The sequence below is a fragment of the Saimiri boliviensis genome, chromosome 20, assembly GCF_048565385.1.
Source record: "Saimiri boliviensis isolate mSaiBol1 chromosome 20, mSaiBol1.pri, whole genome shotgun sequence".
In the NCBI taxonomy this organism is placed as follows: Eukaryota; Metazoa; Chordata; class Mammalia; order Primates; family Cebidae; genus Saimiri; species Saimiri boliviensis.
In genome coordinates, this window is record NC_133468.1 from 25,193,964 (window position 1) to 25,212,760 (window position 18,797).

At 39.9% G+C, this 18,797-nt stretch overlaps 1 protein-coding gene across 1 annotated transcript in view; it reads right to left on the minus strand.

Annotated features, from left to right (window-relative positions):
• Positions 1-18,797, minus strand: part of ITK (IL2 inducible T cell kinase) — an 83,177-nt gene that overhangs the window by 45,659 nt on the left and 18,721 nt on the right. Inside the window, exon 2 of the mRNA XM_003934775.4 lies at positions 1,413-1,517. Coding sequence (XP_003934824.2) covers positions 1,413-1,517 — 105 coding nt within the window. The remainder of the gene's footprint in view (positions 1-1,412; positions 1,518-18,797) is intronic.

Below are 18,797 nucleotides of genomic sequence, written 5' to 3' on the forward strand. Positions count from 1 at the left end.
ATAGGTTAAGACTCACAAGAAGTTCCAAAAATAGTACAGAGTTCCTCTCTACTTTTCACCCACCTTTCCCCACTGATGACATCTTACATAACCATCGCACATAACCATCTTTCAAAACCAAGAGATTGTCACTGGTACAATACTGTTAACTAAACAGCAATCTTCCTTATATTTCACCACTTTTTAAGGCACTCATTATCACTGGGATTTTGAGCAACTGAAAAATATATGCCATTCCTTTTACTTTCAGTCCTCAAACTTACATCTCATGAGGGTCACTTTTCTAGTAGAAAAAAGTTCTTTTCTATGCCACATTAAAAATGTATCCATCCCTCAGATTGGCCAACAAGAATGGTACCCTGGGATGTACAAGGAGATATCCATGCCTTTGAAGCCAGAAATGCCAAGATCCACCTGTAAGATAAGGACTTTAGAGATACCCTCCACCAGCTCTGTTCAGTAGAACTTTCTGCAGTGATAGGAACATTCTATGACCAGTGCTGTTTCAATACAGTAGTTGCCAGCCCTGCCTGGCTATTGAACATTTGAAATGTGCCCAGTGTGACTAAGAAGGTGAGTTTTTAATGTCATTTAATTTTAATTAATGTACATTTAAATGTGAACATCCATGTGTGGCTAGTGGCTGCTAGACAGTGCAATTCCAGATAGCCCTCAGATTATAAAATCTGAATCTTGCCAGGCATGGTGGCTCACGCATGTAATCCCAGCACTTTGGGAGGCCGAGGCGGGTGGATCACAAGGTCAATAGATCAAGACCATCCTGCTCAACATGGTGAAAACCCGTCTCTACTAAAAATACAAAAAAATTAGCTGGGCGTGGTAGCGCATGCCTATAGTCCCAGCTACTCAGGAGGCTGAGGCAAGAGAATTGCCTGAACCCAGGAGGTAGAGGTTGTGGTGAGCCTAGATCGTGTAGTTGCACCCCAGCCTGGGTAATAAGAGCAAAAACTCTGTCTCAAAAAAAAAAAAAAAATCTGAATCTTTTTGCCTCAGAATCTCCAAGCAATTCATACTCAGCAATTGTAATATGTTGCCTCAAATCATGAGTAAAATGCACTTTAAGCACTAACATGCTTTGGATTTGGGGCCCCTGATAGCAGCTTTATTTCTTCCCTCACTAATTAGGACTTTCCTTGAGGAAGAGAAGACATGAGGGAAAGGGATATTAGGAATAACCATCTTTTCAAGATTTTGTGCTTAATTTTTGTTCCGTAAGTGAAAGAATTAATGAGTAAATGTCACTGATTAAAGAAACACGTAAGTTTCCTAATGAGATTGGTCCAAGTTCTAACCTTCAACCAGGCATTTATCCCTGTTCACCCTCTCTTACAGTGACTGAGGATTTTAACCATGGTCCAGGGAATGGGGAACTACCCACCTGATGGACTTACCTGAAATGGGTATTTATAGTGGCATGGGATGCTGATGTCACTTTTCACAATCTCGACACATTTGATTCGGGAGAGCTCAATGGAGCCCTTCAGCGTGCGCTTCTTCTGTGGGAAGACAAGCACATCCCATTCATGTAAGAGAGAAGACAATATTTTTGTCCAGATTGCTCTAGAAATCTATTGCTAGATAAGATCCATTGGCTTTGTAAACCAATTCCACCCCTCCAAATCAAATATCCAAAAGCTGCCTCCTGGCCCTAAGTGTGAGAAAAAACACTCTGAGCAGTCTCCTCGGAAAACATGCCTTCTGAGTCTTCTTCTTGGTGATAGGTTTCCATTCATTGAGCCACAGGGTCATGTACCCCACTGCCCTTGTGACAAATAACAACATCAGCAGAACTCATAGCTGGGATGGGTAGAAAAATCCATGGACACACATGTAACAATTTTCTCTGTGTCTATTCATGACCATATTAGCACAGTAACTGAGCTCGGGCCTGACCTGGATAGTGGTGTATACTCTCAGTGGCACCTTTTTTGCCTGCATCTGGCTTCTCCATGTCCTTTAAATTATCCACAGTACCACAGTGACACCCCCAAAGGACATTTCTGACTCTGCTCTACAACTATCCCTTTACCTCCTCCCCAACCTCCCCATCAACTATTACTGGTACTTTGTCTCATTTCCTTGGAAACTTGCTGGATGTATTTCCCTGATAACCAATTCACATGATGGTATTGTGATTGATAATAATGTTACATGTTACCTATTTCTAAGGATCCTCGTGCTTGGAGAATGGATCTCAGGGGATTTGATGCCTTACCCAATGGGACAAATTCCACTGGTGGTCTATCAGACTCCAAGGAAAGATAGAAAAGTGCTTTTGGATGGAAGAAACCTTTTTTGAGCTGCCATTGAGAAGAGACTTTAATTCAGCTATGGAACTATTGCAAAATATGTTATTATACCCACTACCAATCAATCCCAAAAGACATAATTCTGAATGTCACAGTCTCAAATGCTGAGATCCTAAAAGACAAAAATCCTTAAAGTCTAAGTCCCTGATGTCTAAAATCTCAAAAATCACAATTAGTGCATTTTCTATTGTTCACAGAATAGCCTCATTATGTTAGTTGCATCATGTTAGGCAGAACTATTAATTATTATCTTCATTTGGAAATTACATGTGGTTAAGATGTATATGGGTGCCAAATAGACAAGGGGTGTACTTGTGGACTTAATTTTAGGGTCAAATTGACTAGATTAAAAAGTATCTAAGGCCAGGTGTGCTGGCTTATGCCTGTAATCCTAGCACGTTGGGAGGCCAAGGTGGGTAGATAACCTGAGGTCAGGAGTTTGAGACCAGCTTGGCCAATAAGGTGAAACCCTGCCTCTACTAAAAATACAAAATTTAGGAGAGAGATCCAAGATAGCTGATTACTAGCAGCTCAGGATTGTAGCTCCCAGTGAAAGCGCAGAGAACGAGAGGACGCCACACTTTCAGACGAATTTTTGTTGCTCACAGATCAGGAGATTCCCAGCGGGGAGCCCCACGGGTCGCCAGCCCAACTCTTGTGGCCAGCACAGCAGTTTTGCTGGTGCCCTGGCGTGGCGGTTCTTGGTGCAGAGTAAACGGTACTGGGTCCCCTTTTGGTCGACATTTGGAGCTCCGGGAAGGCAGAGTCGCCTATTCAGCTGATTGAAAAAGGAACTCAAGAAGGAAGCCAGACCGGAGATTCCCGGGCAGAAAAGCACCACGAATCTTAACGCCACTGTTTTGGCCAGCGCAGTGGGTTCCTCAGATTCTGGCGCTGGGAATCAACAAGTTGGACGACCACTCAGAGACCTAATTTGAAAGTCGGTAATTACAAAGATGACAGGTGGATAAATTAACAATGATGGCAAGAAACCAGCGTAAAAAGGCTGAGAATACCCAAAATCAGAATGCCTCTCCCTCTACAGGGGATCACAGTTCCTCATCAACAAGGGAACAAGGCCTGATGGAGAACGAGTGCGTTCCATTAACAGATTTAGGCTTCAAAATGTGGATAATAAGAAACTTCTGTGAGTTAAAAGAACAGGTTCTAGCCCAATGTAAAGAAACTAAGAACGTTGAAAAAAGGTCTGAAGAAATCCTAACGAGAATAGACAATCTAGAGAGCAACATAAGTGAATTAATGGAACTGAAGAATACAATATGAGAACTCCACGAAGTATGCACAGGTTTTAACAGTCGAATTGATCAAGCAGAAGAAAGGATATCAGAGGTTGAAGACCAACTTAATGAAATAAAATGAGAAGACAAGATAGAGAAGGAAGAGTAAAAGTCTCCAAGAAATACGGGACTATGTGAAAAGACCTAATTTACGTTTGATAGGTGTACCTGAATGTCATGAAGAGAATGAATCCAAGCTGGAAAATATTCTTCAGGAAAACTTTCCTAACCTGGTAAGGCAGGAAAATACTCAACTTCAGGTAATACAGAGAACACCACAAAGATATTCCTCAGGTAGAGCAACCCCAAGACACATAATTGTTAGATTCACCAGGGTTGAAATAAAGGAGAAAATTCTAAGGGCAGCTGGAGAGAACGGTCAGGTTACCCATAAAGGGAAGCCTATCAGACTCACAGCAGATCTCTCAGCTGAAACCCTACAAACTAGAAGAGAGTGGGGGTCAATATTCAATATCCTCAAAGAAAAGAATTTTCAAGCCAGAATCTCATATCCAGCCAAATTAAGCTTCATAAATGAAGGAAAAATAAAATTTTTCACAAACAAGCAAGCACTCAGAGATTTCATCACCACCAGGTCTGCTTTACAAGGGCTTCTGAAAGCAGCACTATACACAGAAAGGAACAACCAGCATCAGTCATCCCAAAAACTTACCAAAAGGTAAAGACTATGTCCATAATGAAAAATCTATATCAACTAATGGGCAAAACAGCCAGCTAGCATTAAACAACAATATTAAACTTACAAATATCAGTATCAATCCTAAATTTAAATGGATTAAATGCCCCAATCAAAGACACAGACAGGCAAATTGAATAAAAAGTCAAAACCCATCGGTTCACTGTATCCAGATCCGTCTCATAAGCAAGGACACCCAAAGACTCAAAACAAAGGGTTGGTGGAAGACTTACCAATCAAATGGAGAGCAAAAAAAAAAAAAAGAAAAAGAAAAAAAGAAAACAGGAGTTGTAACTTTCGTCTCTGACAAAATAGACTTTAATAGTAAAAAGACTAAAAGAAACAAAGAAGGACATTACATAACGGTAAAAGGATCAATGCAACAACAGGAGTCAATGATCATAAATATATCTGCACCTGACATAGGAACACCCAGATACATAAGACAAGTTTTTAATGACCTATAATGAGACTTGGACTCCCGCACAATAATAGCAGGAGACTTTGACACCACATTGTTAATATTCGATGGATTAATGAGATTGAAAATTAACAGGGACATCCATGATTTGAACTCAGACCTGGAACAAGTAAACTCAGTGAATATTCATAGAATTCTTCACTCCAGGTCCATAGAACATACATTTTTCTCAGTATCATATTACACCTATTTTGAAAGTGACCACATAATTGGAAGTAAATCACTCTTCAGCATTTGCATAGCATTTCACTGACTTAAATGAAATACTGGTTGGCTGTTTGTTATTTTCTTCCTGTCTTTCTTCCTTATTCCTTCCTGTCTCCCTTCCTTATTCCTTCCTGTCTCCATTGTTAAGCACAATTATCGGCATAAAAGAGGTTTTTAATATCTATTTTTAGATTGCATTCCAGTCTGGGCAATAGGGCAAGACTCCTGTTCTCTCTCTCCCTTTCTCTTTCTCTTTCTTTCTTTCAAAAAATAAAAATACAAAATTTAGCCAGGTATAGCAGTGGGAGCCTATAATCCCAGCTCCTCTGGAGGCCGAGACAAGACAATTGCTTGAACCTGGGAAGTAGAGGTTGCAGTAAGCCAAGATTGCGCCACTTCAGCCTGGGCAAAAGAGTGAAACTCTGTCTCAAAAAAAAAAAAAAGAAGAAGAAGAAGAAGAAGTATCTACACACCTGATAAAGCATTATTTTGGGTGTGTCTATGAGGGTGTTTCCAGAGTAGATTAGTATGTGTGTCTGAATGGAGGAGGTGGGGTGGGGCAGATCTGCCCTCAGTGTTGGTAGACACCATTCAATCAGCCAGGGACCCAAAGAGAACAAATACTGAAGGCAAATTAGTCTCTCTCAGAGAGCTGGAACAGATTTTTCTTCTGCTGTTTTTGATCAATCTCATTCAAAGACTTCTGTCTATCATAGTATTTCAGATGATCGTGGTTATATAAGCTATTTCATTTTTTTAATTTAAAGGTGAAATAAATTGCATATTCATATTGAGTTTTTCTTTTGTTTTTAAAATCAGTTTTATTAAAGTACAATTTGCATATAATAAAATTTACCAATGTACCTTTCAGAGAATTTTAACAAATGTATATAGTTATGTAATAACCTCCATAATTAAGATACAGGAAAAGAGAAAGAAATAACCAAAATCAGAGCTGAACCAAAGGAGATTGAGACACAAAAATGCATTCAAAAGATCCATACATCCAGGAGCTGGTTTTTTGAAAAAATTAGTAAGATAGCTAGGCCACTAGCTCTACTCCTAAAGAAGAAGGAAGATCCAATTAAACACAACTAGAAATGACAAACAGCATGTTACCACTGACCCCACAGAAATACAGATAATCAGAGACTGCTATGAACACCTCTATGCATGCAAACTAGAAAATCTAGAAGAAATGAGTCCATTCCTGGACACATGCACTCTCCCAAGACTGAACCAGGAAGAAATTAATTCCCTGAACAGACCCATAACAAGCTCCAAAATTGAATCAGTAATAAACAGCTTACCACCCAAAAAAAGCCCAGGACCAGATGGATTTACAGCCGAATTCTACCAGATGTACAAAAGAAGAGCCAATATCATTCCTACTGAAACCATTCCAAAAAATTGAGGAGGAGAGTCTCCCCCACAACTTATTCTATGAGGCCAGCATCGTCCTGATACCAAAACCTGGCAGAGAAACAACAAAAAAGAAAACTTCAGGCCAATATTGATGAACATTGAAGCGAAAATTCTCAACAAAATATTTGCAAACTGAATCCAACAGAACATCAAAAAGCTAATCCACCCAGGCGTGGTGGCTCATGCCTGTAATCCCAGCACTTTGGGAGGCTGAGGAGGGCAGATCATTTGAGCCCAGGAATGTGAGACCAGCCTGGGCCACATGGTGAAACTCTGTTTCTACAAACAGTTACAAAACTTAACCAGATATGGTGGTGCACACCTGTAGCCCCAGCTGCTCAGGAGGCTGAGGTGGGCCAAAGTTGCAGTGAGCCAAGATCATGACACTACACTCCAGCACAAGTGACAGAGGGAGACTGTTCTCAAAAAACAAAACCAAAACAAAGGCTAATCCATCATGATCAACCATGATCAAGAAGGCTTTATTCCTGGGATGCAAGATTGGTTCAACATACATAAATTAATACATGTAATTCATCACTTGAATAGAACTAAAGACAAAAACCACTATTATCTCAATAGATGCAGAAAAGACTTCCAATAAAATTCAATATCCCTTCATGTTAAAAACTTTCGATAAGCTAGATATTAAAGGAGCATAGCCCAAAATAATAAGAGCCATCTATGACAAACCACAGCCAACATCACACTGAATGGGTAAAAGCTGAAGGCATTCCTCTTGAATACCAGCTATTTCTTTAGGAATACAGTTTGTCTGCTCCTAACTGTTATACCCATGGGACTGTCTTTAGTATACCTGAGTGTTTATATTTGCGAAAATAGGTATACTGTGTTATTATTGTCTCTTTTATTGCACAAGGTAATCTATGAAGCATTTTGTCCTGTTTTTATATGTTTCTCAAATAAATCTACCTTTTTTTTTTTTTTTGAGACAGAGTCTTGCTCTATCGCCAGGCTGGAGCACAGTGGCCCAGTCTCGGCTCACTGCAACCTCCACCTCCTGGGTTCAAGCCATTCTTCCGCCTCAGCCTCCCAAGTAGCTGGAACTACAGGCGTGTGCTAAACGCCTGGCTAATTTTTTCATTTTTAGAAGAGAAGGGGTTTCACCATGTTGGCCAGGATGGTCTCGATCTCTTGACCTCGTGATCCACCCACCTTGGCCTCCCAAAGTGCTGGTATTACAGGCATGAGCCTCTGCACCCGGCCATAAATCCACTCTTAAAATGTAAACAAATGTCTTTTTAAAAACTCTTAAAAATTATTTTTTCCAGAATTATATTTTTGGGGATTTTTATGTTTTGGATTTCAGTATTTGGGATTACGGTGTTCAGGATTGGGGCTCAAAGCCCATTCTATCTTATTATTTTAAAAGAGGTAGCAGGCCAGGTGTGGTGGCTCACACCTGTAATCCCATCACTTTGGGAGGCCAAGGCGGGCAGATCACTTGAGGTCAGGAGTTCGAGACCAGCCTGACCAACATGGTGAAACCCTGTCTTTACCAAAAATTTAAAAATCAGCTGGGTGTGATGGCACATGCCTGTAATCCCAGCTACTCAGGAGGCCAAGGCAGGAGAATTGCTTGAACCAGGGAGGTGGAGGTTGCAGTGAGCTGAGATCACGCCACTGCATTCCAGCCTGAGCAATAAGAGCGAGACTCTGTCTAAAAAGTAAAAATAAAAATAAAAAATAAAGCGGAGGTAGCAAATGGTGGTGAAATGAGCACAAGTTTGGAAAAGCTATGTTCAAAATAGATCTCTGCCTCTTACCATAATAGCTCTGTGTCCTTGGGCAATTCATTCAACTTCCCAAAATCCTGGTTTCCACATCTGGTAAGTAATGATAATACCTACTTTTTGTTTTGTTTTGTTTTTTTTTGCAGAAACGATCCCACATGCTTTATACACACACACACACACACACACACACACACACACACACACACATATATATATACATACATAGATACAGTATATATGTATATATATATGTGTATACATATATTATTGCACTTTAGGTTCTGGGGTACATGTGCAAAACATGCAGGATTGTTGCATAGGTACATACATGGCAATGTGGTTTGCTGCCTCTATCCCCGCGTCACCTATATCTGGCATTTCTCCCCATGATACCTACTTTTTGAGAGTTGATTGGGGAATAAAATGGGATGATGTAAACAAATTACCTGACTTATAACTGGTGCCCTCAATAAAGGGTACCTTCCCAATTAAAGAAGTTAAGGAACCCTTATCTATCACAAGAGATTTGTGATATATGAGTGTACTTGGTTGATATCCAGGGACCCATTACATCATCAAATTCTCTAGAAGTGAACTCGATCTTTACTTCCTTTTTTTGGGTCCCCAGCCTGGAAGCTGATTTTTGATTTATTAGCTGAGGAACAGAACTGAGATTAAAAAAAAAAAAAAATTCAAGATATAAGAAGCAGACTCTATCAAATACAGGAAAGCTTTGTGGTGGTTGGATTTTAATTTTTTAAGTAAAAACAACTTTATCCATTTTTTAAAGTACAAAATCCATTTATGTTTATTGTAACAAATAAAAGCACTATAGATGCTCAGTATGGTGGCTGATGCCTGCAATCCCAGATCTTTTTTTTTTTTTTTTTTCCAAGATGTTGTCTCACTCTGCCACCCAAGCTGGAGTGCAGTGGTGCGATCTAGGCCCACTGCAAGCTCTGCCTGTCGGGCTCAAGTGATTCTTCTGCCTCAGCCTCCAGAGTAGCTGGGATTACAGATTGCCCACCACCATGTCTGGATAATTTTTTTTTCTTTTTTTATTTTAGTAGAGCTGGGGTTTCACCATGTTGCCCAGGGTACTTCGAACTCCTGAGCTCAATCTTCCGGCTCAGCTTCCCAAAGTGCTGGGATTACAGACATGAACCATCGCACCTGGCCAATCCCAGATCGTTGAGAGACTGAGGTGGGAGCTTGTTTGAGCCCAGGAATTCGAGAGCACCTGGGCAACACAGTGAGGCAATACAAAAAATTACATAAATTAGCCAAGCCTGATGGTGTGTGTCTGTAGTCCCAGCTACCTGGGAGGCTGAAGTGGAAGAATGGCGTGGGCCCAGAAGTTCCAGGCTGCAGTGAGCTGTGATAGTGATGGTGCCACTGACCTCAGCCTGGGTTGACAGAGCAAGACACTGTTTCAGACAAACAAAGAAAACAAAACACTACAAAAGCATGTGAAGAAAATATCTGTAGTGTGTTATTATCCCACCCTGCCTCATAACCCTGAGGTAGCCAAGGTTAATCGTTTGGAGTGTTTTTGTCTTCTCCCTGCACTTTTATAGGGTATATATAAAGGAAAACAAGTGTCTGCTCTACATATTAGTCTAGAACTTGCTTTTGAAATGCTAAATTAGGAGGTTTGTCTTGCTGCAAAAGCCTCTGAAAATGTGCCCTTTGGACTCAGACTATCGTCTCATTTGGAACTAGAAATGCATGCTCTGGTCCTGCCCATAATTACAGTTTTTGGAATGGTTAACCTGTTTTTCACAAATAGTAGAGCACAGAAAAGCTGCCTTTTCAGGAACCATCTGCAGCTAGTGGTAAACAGGGAGCCTGAGCTTGAGGTTGCTGTTCTGACCTCTGCTGGGTTCTCTCCTTAGTGTATGCATGGTGAAATAAAGCAACAGGCTCATAGCAAGTGAAATGACAACTCCATTTGCTGACACCTTTATCTTTGGAACCTACTAAGTCCTGAGCTCCCTAAGGTCAGAGACCAGGGCATCTTTCCATATACCCGGTGCCCAGCAGTGACTGGCCCTCAGTGGAGTTTAATTAGCTCAAAACAAAGAGTGTCAAGTTGGAACACAGTTGCAACCGTCTTAACCAGATTTAAGGAGAATAGAGTTAGCCATTCAGGAAATATTTGTTGAGGGCCAGCCATGAGTGAGGTGCTATTCTGAGTTCAGGAAATGAAGTGATGAACATGGTAGACTCTCACAGAGCTCATAGTATATTTGGGAAGGCAGACAAGACAAAGAAGTGCTGGAGAGAGAACAGAATGACATTATAAAAGAGACCAAAACGTTGAACACAAACCATTTGGGAGAAGGTCTAGGGGAGTGAGCATCCTAGGTAGAGCAAGCAGCCAGAGCAAATCCTGGGGTAGAAAACTGTTGGGCGAGCCTGACTTGTTAACAGCCTAGCATCATTGTGATGAGGGCACACTGTGGGCAAATAGCAACTAGAATTGTGAATAGGGATAAAAATTCTAAGTGAAGTTCTAAACTGATACTGTCCAATAGAAATATAACAGGAGCCATATATGTAACTTAATATTTTTCCAGTAAGCACATTCAAAAAAGCAAAACATAACAAACAATATTAATTTTAACAATATTTTTTGTTTAACCCAGTATCTAAAATATTATCATTTCAAATTGTTAGGTGATTTCTGAATGAACTTAAAACAAAATTACCATTTGACCCAGCAATCCCATTTTTGGGTATGTACCCAAAGGAATATACATTATTCTACCATAAAGATACATACACACATATGTTCATCACAGCACTAATTACAATAGCAAAGATACAGAATTAATGTAAATGTCCATTAATAATAGAATGAATAAAGAAAATGTGAGGCCAGGCGTGGTGGCTCACATCTGTAATCTTAGCGCTTTGGGAGGCCAAGGTGGACAGATCACTTGAGGCCAGGAGTTTGAGACCAGCCTGGGCAACATGGTGAAACCCCATTTCTACTAAAAATATAAAAATTAACTGGGCATGATGGTGCACACCTGTAATCCTAGGCACATGGGTGGCTGAGGCACAAGAATCGCTTGAACTCAGGAGGTGGAGGTTGCAGTGAGCCGAGTTCATGCCACTGCATTCCAGCCTGGGTGACAGAGTAAGACTCTGTTTCAAAAAAAGAAAGAAAAAGAAAAAGAAAATGTGGTACATATACACCATGGAAAACTATGCAGTCATAGAAAGTAGGAGATTGTGTCCTTTGCAGCAACATGGGTGGAGCTGGAGGCCATTAGCCCAAGTGAACTCACACAGGAACTAAAAACCAAATACTGTATGTTCTCACTTGTAAGTGGGAACTAAACAGTGAGCACATATGGGTATAAAGAAGGGAACCACAGACACTGGGACGTACTCGAGAGCGGAGGGTGAGAATTTAAAAACAACCTACTGGGTACTATGCTTATTACCTGGATAATAAAATAATCTGAGACCAGACCCCTGCAACATGCAATTTACCTAATATAAAAACCTGCACTTGTACCCCTGAACCTAAAATAAAAGTTTTAAAAAAATAATATAATTTGTATGTTGATCTTCTATCTTTTGACATGGATGAATTTGTTTTAATAGTTCTAGTGGGTTTTTAGTAAACTCTTTACAAATTTTTTTGTGTGGAAAATTATGTGATGTGTAATGAAAAACGGTTTTACTTTTTTTCTCAATCTGGACAATTTCCTTTCACTTTATAGTATAATTTATCTGGTTAGTATTTGCTGTACAATGTTGAATAGAGTGTTAAAAGTGGAAATTGGCCGGGCCCATCAGCTCACGCCTGAAATCCCAGCACTTTAGGAGGTCGAGGCAGGTGTATTACTTGAGGTCAGGAATTTGAGACCAGCCTAGCCAACATGGTGAAACCCCATCTCCACAAAAATACAAAAATAAGCCAGATGTGGTGGTATGCATCTGTAATCCCAGCTGCTCAGGAGGCTGAGGCAGGAGAATCACTTAAACCCAGGGGGTGGAGGTTGCAGTGAGTTAAGATCATGCCACTGCCCTCCAGCCTAGGTGACAGAGCAAGACTCCATTAAAAAAAAAAAAAAAAAAAAAAGTGGAAATTCATGTCTTGTTCCCAAACTTACAGATAAAGCACTCAGCCTTTCACCATTAAGAATAATGCTGGCGGTTGGTTTTTACAGATGACTTTTTGCAAGACTCAAAAATTTCTTTTTCTATTAGTGTACTGGGGGGTTTTATCACAATGGGTGTTGGATTTGTCAAATGTTTTTATTTATTGAAACATTCTTTTTTGACATTTATTCAAGTAATATTGTGTATTATCTTAATTGACTTAAGAATAGTAAGCCAACATTGCATTTGTGAAAATGAAATCTTGTTTGTAGTATATTAAAAAAATTATCAACTTAAAAAATTAATGATATATATTCTTTTTTTGTACTTAAGTCTTTGAAATTTTATATTTTGCAGCGTATCTCAATTTGCATTTGCCACACTTCAGCTGCTAAGTAGACATGTGGTCAGTGGTTACCTTGGCGGACAGTGACACTCCAAGATTTCCAAGGAGTTCTCCTCTCAACTCACATGGCCTCCTTCATGCCTGTGCCTTAACAGTCCGTCAGATGAGCTTGCTCTCAAGCTTTCTCATCTCTTGGAATGGATTTCATGTTCTACCATCAACATCACTCTCATCCCCAAATGAGAGCTTGGGACCCCAACACCATAATCCATTCTGACCAGCTGGTAAGTCTTTCCAAAGACCCTGAGGTTGGTTCTCCTGGCATCTCACAAGATCAAATACTTGGTAAACAGCAGGACCAGATAGTTATGTTCCCCCTAGCTGGTCCCTGGGGAGTGGCCAGTCAGTGAGCCTGACACAGTTCAGTCTCTGGGAAAGGGTGATTGCCTATAATCATCCCAAATAACTGTGCTATTTCTGAAAAATGCCAGGGTAAAACTTTCCAAGGAAACCACACAAAAGCCACCAGAGAAAGGGAGAGGCCAAATACAACCTGCTCTCATTCTTACTTGTTATTCTGTCTGCATTACTTGGGGTGAAAGTCACAGGACTTTGCTTACCCTTGTCTCTTTTCTTGGCCACATTCAAAGATAAGCTGTCCTCATAGTCTAATGTTTCATCCCAGCCTCTGACACGTTTCAGACACAATTCAAGATGCTGATGTTTACAAATTTGCACAAGGGTAAACTTGTGCAATCAGCTTTTATATCTTTTTCTTTCTATGTTACTATTTCTCTCTCTTTTCCTCTTTTCTTTCTTTTTCTTTTCTTTTTTTTTTTTTTTTTTTAACAAACTCTTGTATTGAGGGCTTTCAACAGATCTCACAGCGAGGGAGTTGCTCTGCTATGTACAAAACCCCAACCCAGAAACAAGCCAAGTTGTTTGCAAATGGGTTAGCACCAGGTTCCCCATAAACATGCATTTCTTGATAGATGACGGGGTGGGGTGGCTTTTTGTATTAATATTTTGTATGAAATAGAACTTGGATTGTAAGTTTCAAAGAGAGAGACAGAAAAAAAAATGTTTGATGATACTATTTTTTGAACATTCTCTATACCCCAGGCACTCCACATTCCATCCCATTTCACCACGATCCTACAACATATGATTTCCCCATTTTATAGGTGAGAAAATTGAAGTTGAGAGATCAACCCTCTTAATAAGTCGAAGAGTAGCATACAAGCTCAACTCTATGACTGCAGAGCCTGATCGCCTAACTACTATGCTTCCTTGCCGGGACTTTCCACAGAAGACTGTCATTCACTGAACTCAGTGCTGGAAAATCAGTTGTGTGACCCATTTCATCAAGCCATGGCCTAGCAAAGCTTTGTTTCTGTCCCATTTGGTTGAGCGATGCTTATGCTGGATTGCAAAGGTGGAACACACTCCCTGGCTCCTCAGAATAGTCACTCCTCTCTGCTCCAACAACACTGGCTCCTTTGCTGCTGGACTAGCCCAGCAGATACATCCAAGAGAAGTTATGTGTCTGCTACTCATGGGAAGAGGATATCTCCATCTTTCTGAAAAACAGCAGTTTTCAGCTTTCTCTTCTGGTGAGGCAGAGTGGGGGAGAACTGGAGCTTTCAAGCAGGGCAGACTTGGGTTTGCATCCTAACCCCATTCCTTACCAGCTGTGCAACCTGAGGCAAGTGTCTCAACCTCTCAGTTGCCTCGTTTTTTTTAAAAGTGAGATAAGAGTCTCTGAATCATTGAATTAATTTAGAGCACGCGTCCCCAAACTACAGCCCGCGGGCTGCATGCGGCCCCCTGAGGCCATTTATCCAGTCCCCCGCCGCACTTCAGGAAGGGGCACCTCTTTCATTGGTGGTCAGTGAGAGGAGCACAGTATGTAGCGGTCCTCCAACGGTCTGAGGGACAGTGAACTGGACCCCTGTGTAAAAAAGTTTGGGGACGCCTGCTTTAGAGGGTTTAAAAAATTACCAGCAAATGCTAGTAGCAATTGTTCACACCTGTAAACCCAACACTTTGGGAGGCCAAGGAAGGAGGGTCGCTTGAGGCCAGGAGTTCAAGAACAGTCTGGGTAACATAGTGAGACCCTGTCTCTATAAAAAATTTAAAAAGTTAGCCAGGTGTGGTGACATATGCCTCTAGTCCCAGCTACTCTGGAGACTGAGGCAGGAGGATCAATTGAGCTTGGGAAGTTAAGGCTGCAGTGAGTCATGATCATGTCCCTGCACTCTGGGTGACGAAGTGAGACTGTCTTAAAACAAAACAAAACAGAACAGATATAATCATTTCTGTCTCTATGGAAAAATTAGCGTCTTGTAAAACACCAATGAAATTTGCAATGAGCTGTTCCTAGTTCCTCCTCCCAGCCCATCTTCAGCTAGACCTAACCCACCTCTACTCTGAAGCTCTAGAAAAGTCTGGAGCTAAAACCATTAATTTTAAGGCTCCCTGGACCACCTTAAAGCCAGGAAACTCTGATCTGTTCCACACCTGCCTTCTTTCCTCTCCTCTTTTCCATAAGACCTCTTAGTCATCACTGGCCCATTGTTGGCTGGCTTTCTCCACCTCAGCATTTCACACTGTGGGCTACCATGTGGCTGGATGTGCTATGAGGAAAACAATTCCACTTCCTTTAAAACCTGCCATTTTTAAGTAGTAACACCCTGGGTACCTAAAAGAAAAAAGTGAGAATTTTCAAAAAGAAAGAAAGAAAGAAAAAGAACAAAGAAGGAAAGAAAAAAAAAAGAAAAAGAATTATACTCATACACAGTTTTCAGAGGGTAATTTAGGATCCTCAATTAAAATGTATTTTCTCATAATAAACTATTAAGAGCAGATGCCTGTGTGGGTGGTCCTGGGGGCTGGGAGTAGGAAGTGGGAAAAGAGCTTTCTTTCCTTTTTTTTTCTTAAGAGATGAGGTTTTGCTCAGTTGCCCAGACTGGTCTCGAACTCCTGGGTTCAAGCAATCCACCCACCTTGGCCTCCCAAAGAGCTTTTCTTTTTACCTCATGTCCTTCTGTATTCTTTGATTATTTTGCATAAATATGTATTTCTTTTATTTTATTAAAACAGTTAACTGAAATGAATAAATACATTTCCCTGATCAGAATTATCCTATGGAAATAACTTGTTCAAAATATAAAAGGATAGAGAAAAAGGGAGGTTCACAGCAGTATTATTTATTACACTAAAATAAAACTGGAAAAACTTGAATATCCATCAATAGACAAATGGTTAAATTAGTTATGGTTCATCCATCCTGTGACTACTCTGTAGCTATTAACAGATAATAAGGTTCATCTATATGGAGGGATAAAAGTATGTACTAAATGTTAAAGAGCAGATTTAAAGCAACAGATGGAACAGCATCCCAGTTTTGGAAAAGGAGATTATATATTAGTATATGCAATATCCAAAGAAACAATACAAGAAGAACATTTCAAGCTGCTAACACTGGTTCTTTGTCGTGGGTTCCACTGTGGCAGAAATTCACAAAATTATATATTCTTAGGATATTTGAAGTTTTTACAGTGAGCATGAAGCAGGAGGAAAAGCAGAGAAATGAAAATAATGTCTGAATACAGTCAGAAGTTTTAAAAACATCACAGTGTCAACTTAGATGATTGTGGAAGAATAAGGGGTATACAGCAAATGTTGGATGTGCCGGGATGCACACCCTTGCAACCGCATAACCCCATTAGCAGTGAGCAGCAGCTAGAGAGCACCTGCCGCCTGCTCATCTGTATCCATGGAGGTTCAAGTTCATGACAGTCTCTCTCATGTTCTTCTAGAGGGCTAGCCATTTTCTTCATAGATTCCAATAAAGTAATTCAGTGTGCTTTTATGTGGGTATATTTATCTTATAAGTGAAATGATAACTCAGGAATAATGTCCAAGCCCCATTCTTACTAGATTAAGACAACATGACCCTAGCATGATGAAACATGTGTGTTTAGATTTTCTTACAAAAGGTTATTTCCCACGCATAAAGCAGATTCTCAAGGTAGCCTACATATTGTTCCTCTCAGTATCTCTGAGCTGTGAATACTCCTCCAAAGCCCTTCCTCCCAGAATAAGAAATATGAAATGTTTAATGAGTTTGCAAGAACAGATTTTTTGGGTCTTCTTTTTAAGCACTGAAGAACGAGTAGCCAAAATACGTAAGTGGATAACAACTTTACTGCATTTCAGGAAATAATCCCTTGCATAGATGTGATATTCAATTCATATTTGTTAACCCATTGAAGGAACAGCAAATAAAACCATGCAGCATAAAGTGATGATTGTGAACCCTAAGACTAAACTCTTAATGGAAATGATTTGGAATAAGATTTCCCGAAAAATTGGCAGCGGGGTAAAAATCTCTTGGCAATGAAAATGTAGGTTAAAACTAGTCTGCCCAAAGGGTTTAGCTGGTAAATAAAGAGCTTCTACAAATTAAGTAAAATGCTAATAACCTCATAGAAAAATGAACAAAAGGAACATAAATATTGAAGCTTATGGAAAGATGCTCAATGTCACTATAATAACAGAAATGCAAATAAATTATACTTAGGTACTTTTTTTTAAAACCCCTATCAGATTAGCAAAGATCAAAACATAAGATAATGGTGTTGGTGAGGTTTTGAGAAAACAGGCTTCTCACATGTGACCCTGGGGAATGTTCACTGGTACAACTTCTGTGGAGAGTAATTTGCTCGTAGTCAACAAAATAACAGATGCAAATATCCTTTGACTCAGCAATTCCACTTCTAGACATTTTTTCTACAGACCGGAGCTTCTCAACCTGAGCACTGTTGACATTTTGGGCTGAAAATTCTTTGTTGTGAGTCTGTCCTGTGAATTGTAGGATATTTGGCAGCATCCTCAGCTTCTACCCACTACATGTTGGTTGCACCCTCCTCCCCACTTAGAACAACCAAAAATTTCCCCAGACTTTGTCAAATGTGCCCTGGTGGGCAAAATCACCTTTGGTTGAGAACCACTGTTACAAACACATTCATGGAAAATAACACATCTACAAGACTATTCATTTCTCATTGTTCATAACAAAAAAAAAACACTGGAAACAGAACATCCATTATTAAAAGAAAATTTTCACGCATGCAATGAAATATTATGCCACCATAAACAGAATAGAGAATATCTTTGTGTATCAATGTGGATCAATCTCCAGGATATGTTGTTAGCCAACTAAAAGAAAGGTTAAGAAGTATGTGTAGAGTATGTTACTACTGTTTAAAAAGGAAGGAAAGAAGAATGTTTATTTGTATGGTAAGTATATGTATAAAGTATTATTGGAATAATTTATGAGAAATTAACTAGCATGATTGCTTTGATGTAGGGCAGTAATGTGACATGGGACAAGGATGAGAGATTTGTTACAGCATAACATTTTGCAACTGTGTTTTAAAATTACCAAAATGTGCCACATGGCAAAATCCTGTATCTAAAAAAATTAAAATAAAAATAAAATTATGTGAATTTATTATCTCTTAAAGAATTAAAAATTAGTCTGCATTTTGCAGAAGCTCTCCAAACAAAAGTGACTATTAATACACAGATGTGAAGTCCAGCAGGCACAGAGGCAAGGGGACTAGGATTCATTCCAACAGCAGTTAATTATGCTTTAGGAAACAGCTATATCAATCTGAAACATAGTTGGAAAGCAATGTAAACAATACTAACTTCATATTACTGAGATTTATAATGAGCTGGTTTGGAATTAGAGCAGCCTTTTTCTGGATTCAGAGAAATTTGGGTTCAGTTTGTGACAGCAGGTTCATTTGCTTGCTTTGCTCTGGCAGAATGTGGGGGCTCGAGATCTCCTTTGACCATCTTCCCTACTCCTCTGTGCTTATGACTATTAGTAGCACAAACCACAATTACTTTTGCACCAACCCAATATCTTCAAGTGCTCTGGACTCTGTGGATCACCTCTGCATCTTCCAATGTCCAGTGGAGGTTATTACATTTCACGCTTGGAGCTACTTCAAAGCAAATTATAATGAATGATGATTCACGTTGCTGTTCCATGGATTCAGTGCTCTCAGGCTTCAGGCTGCAGCCCAGGCTTGCAATTTTTACCATACCCTATTTTCCTCAAA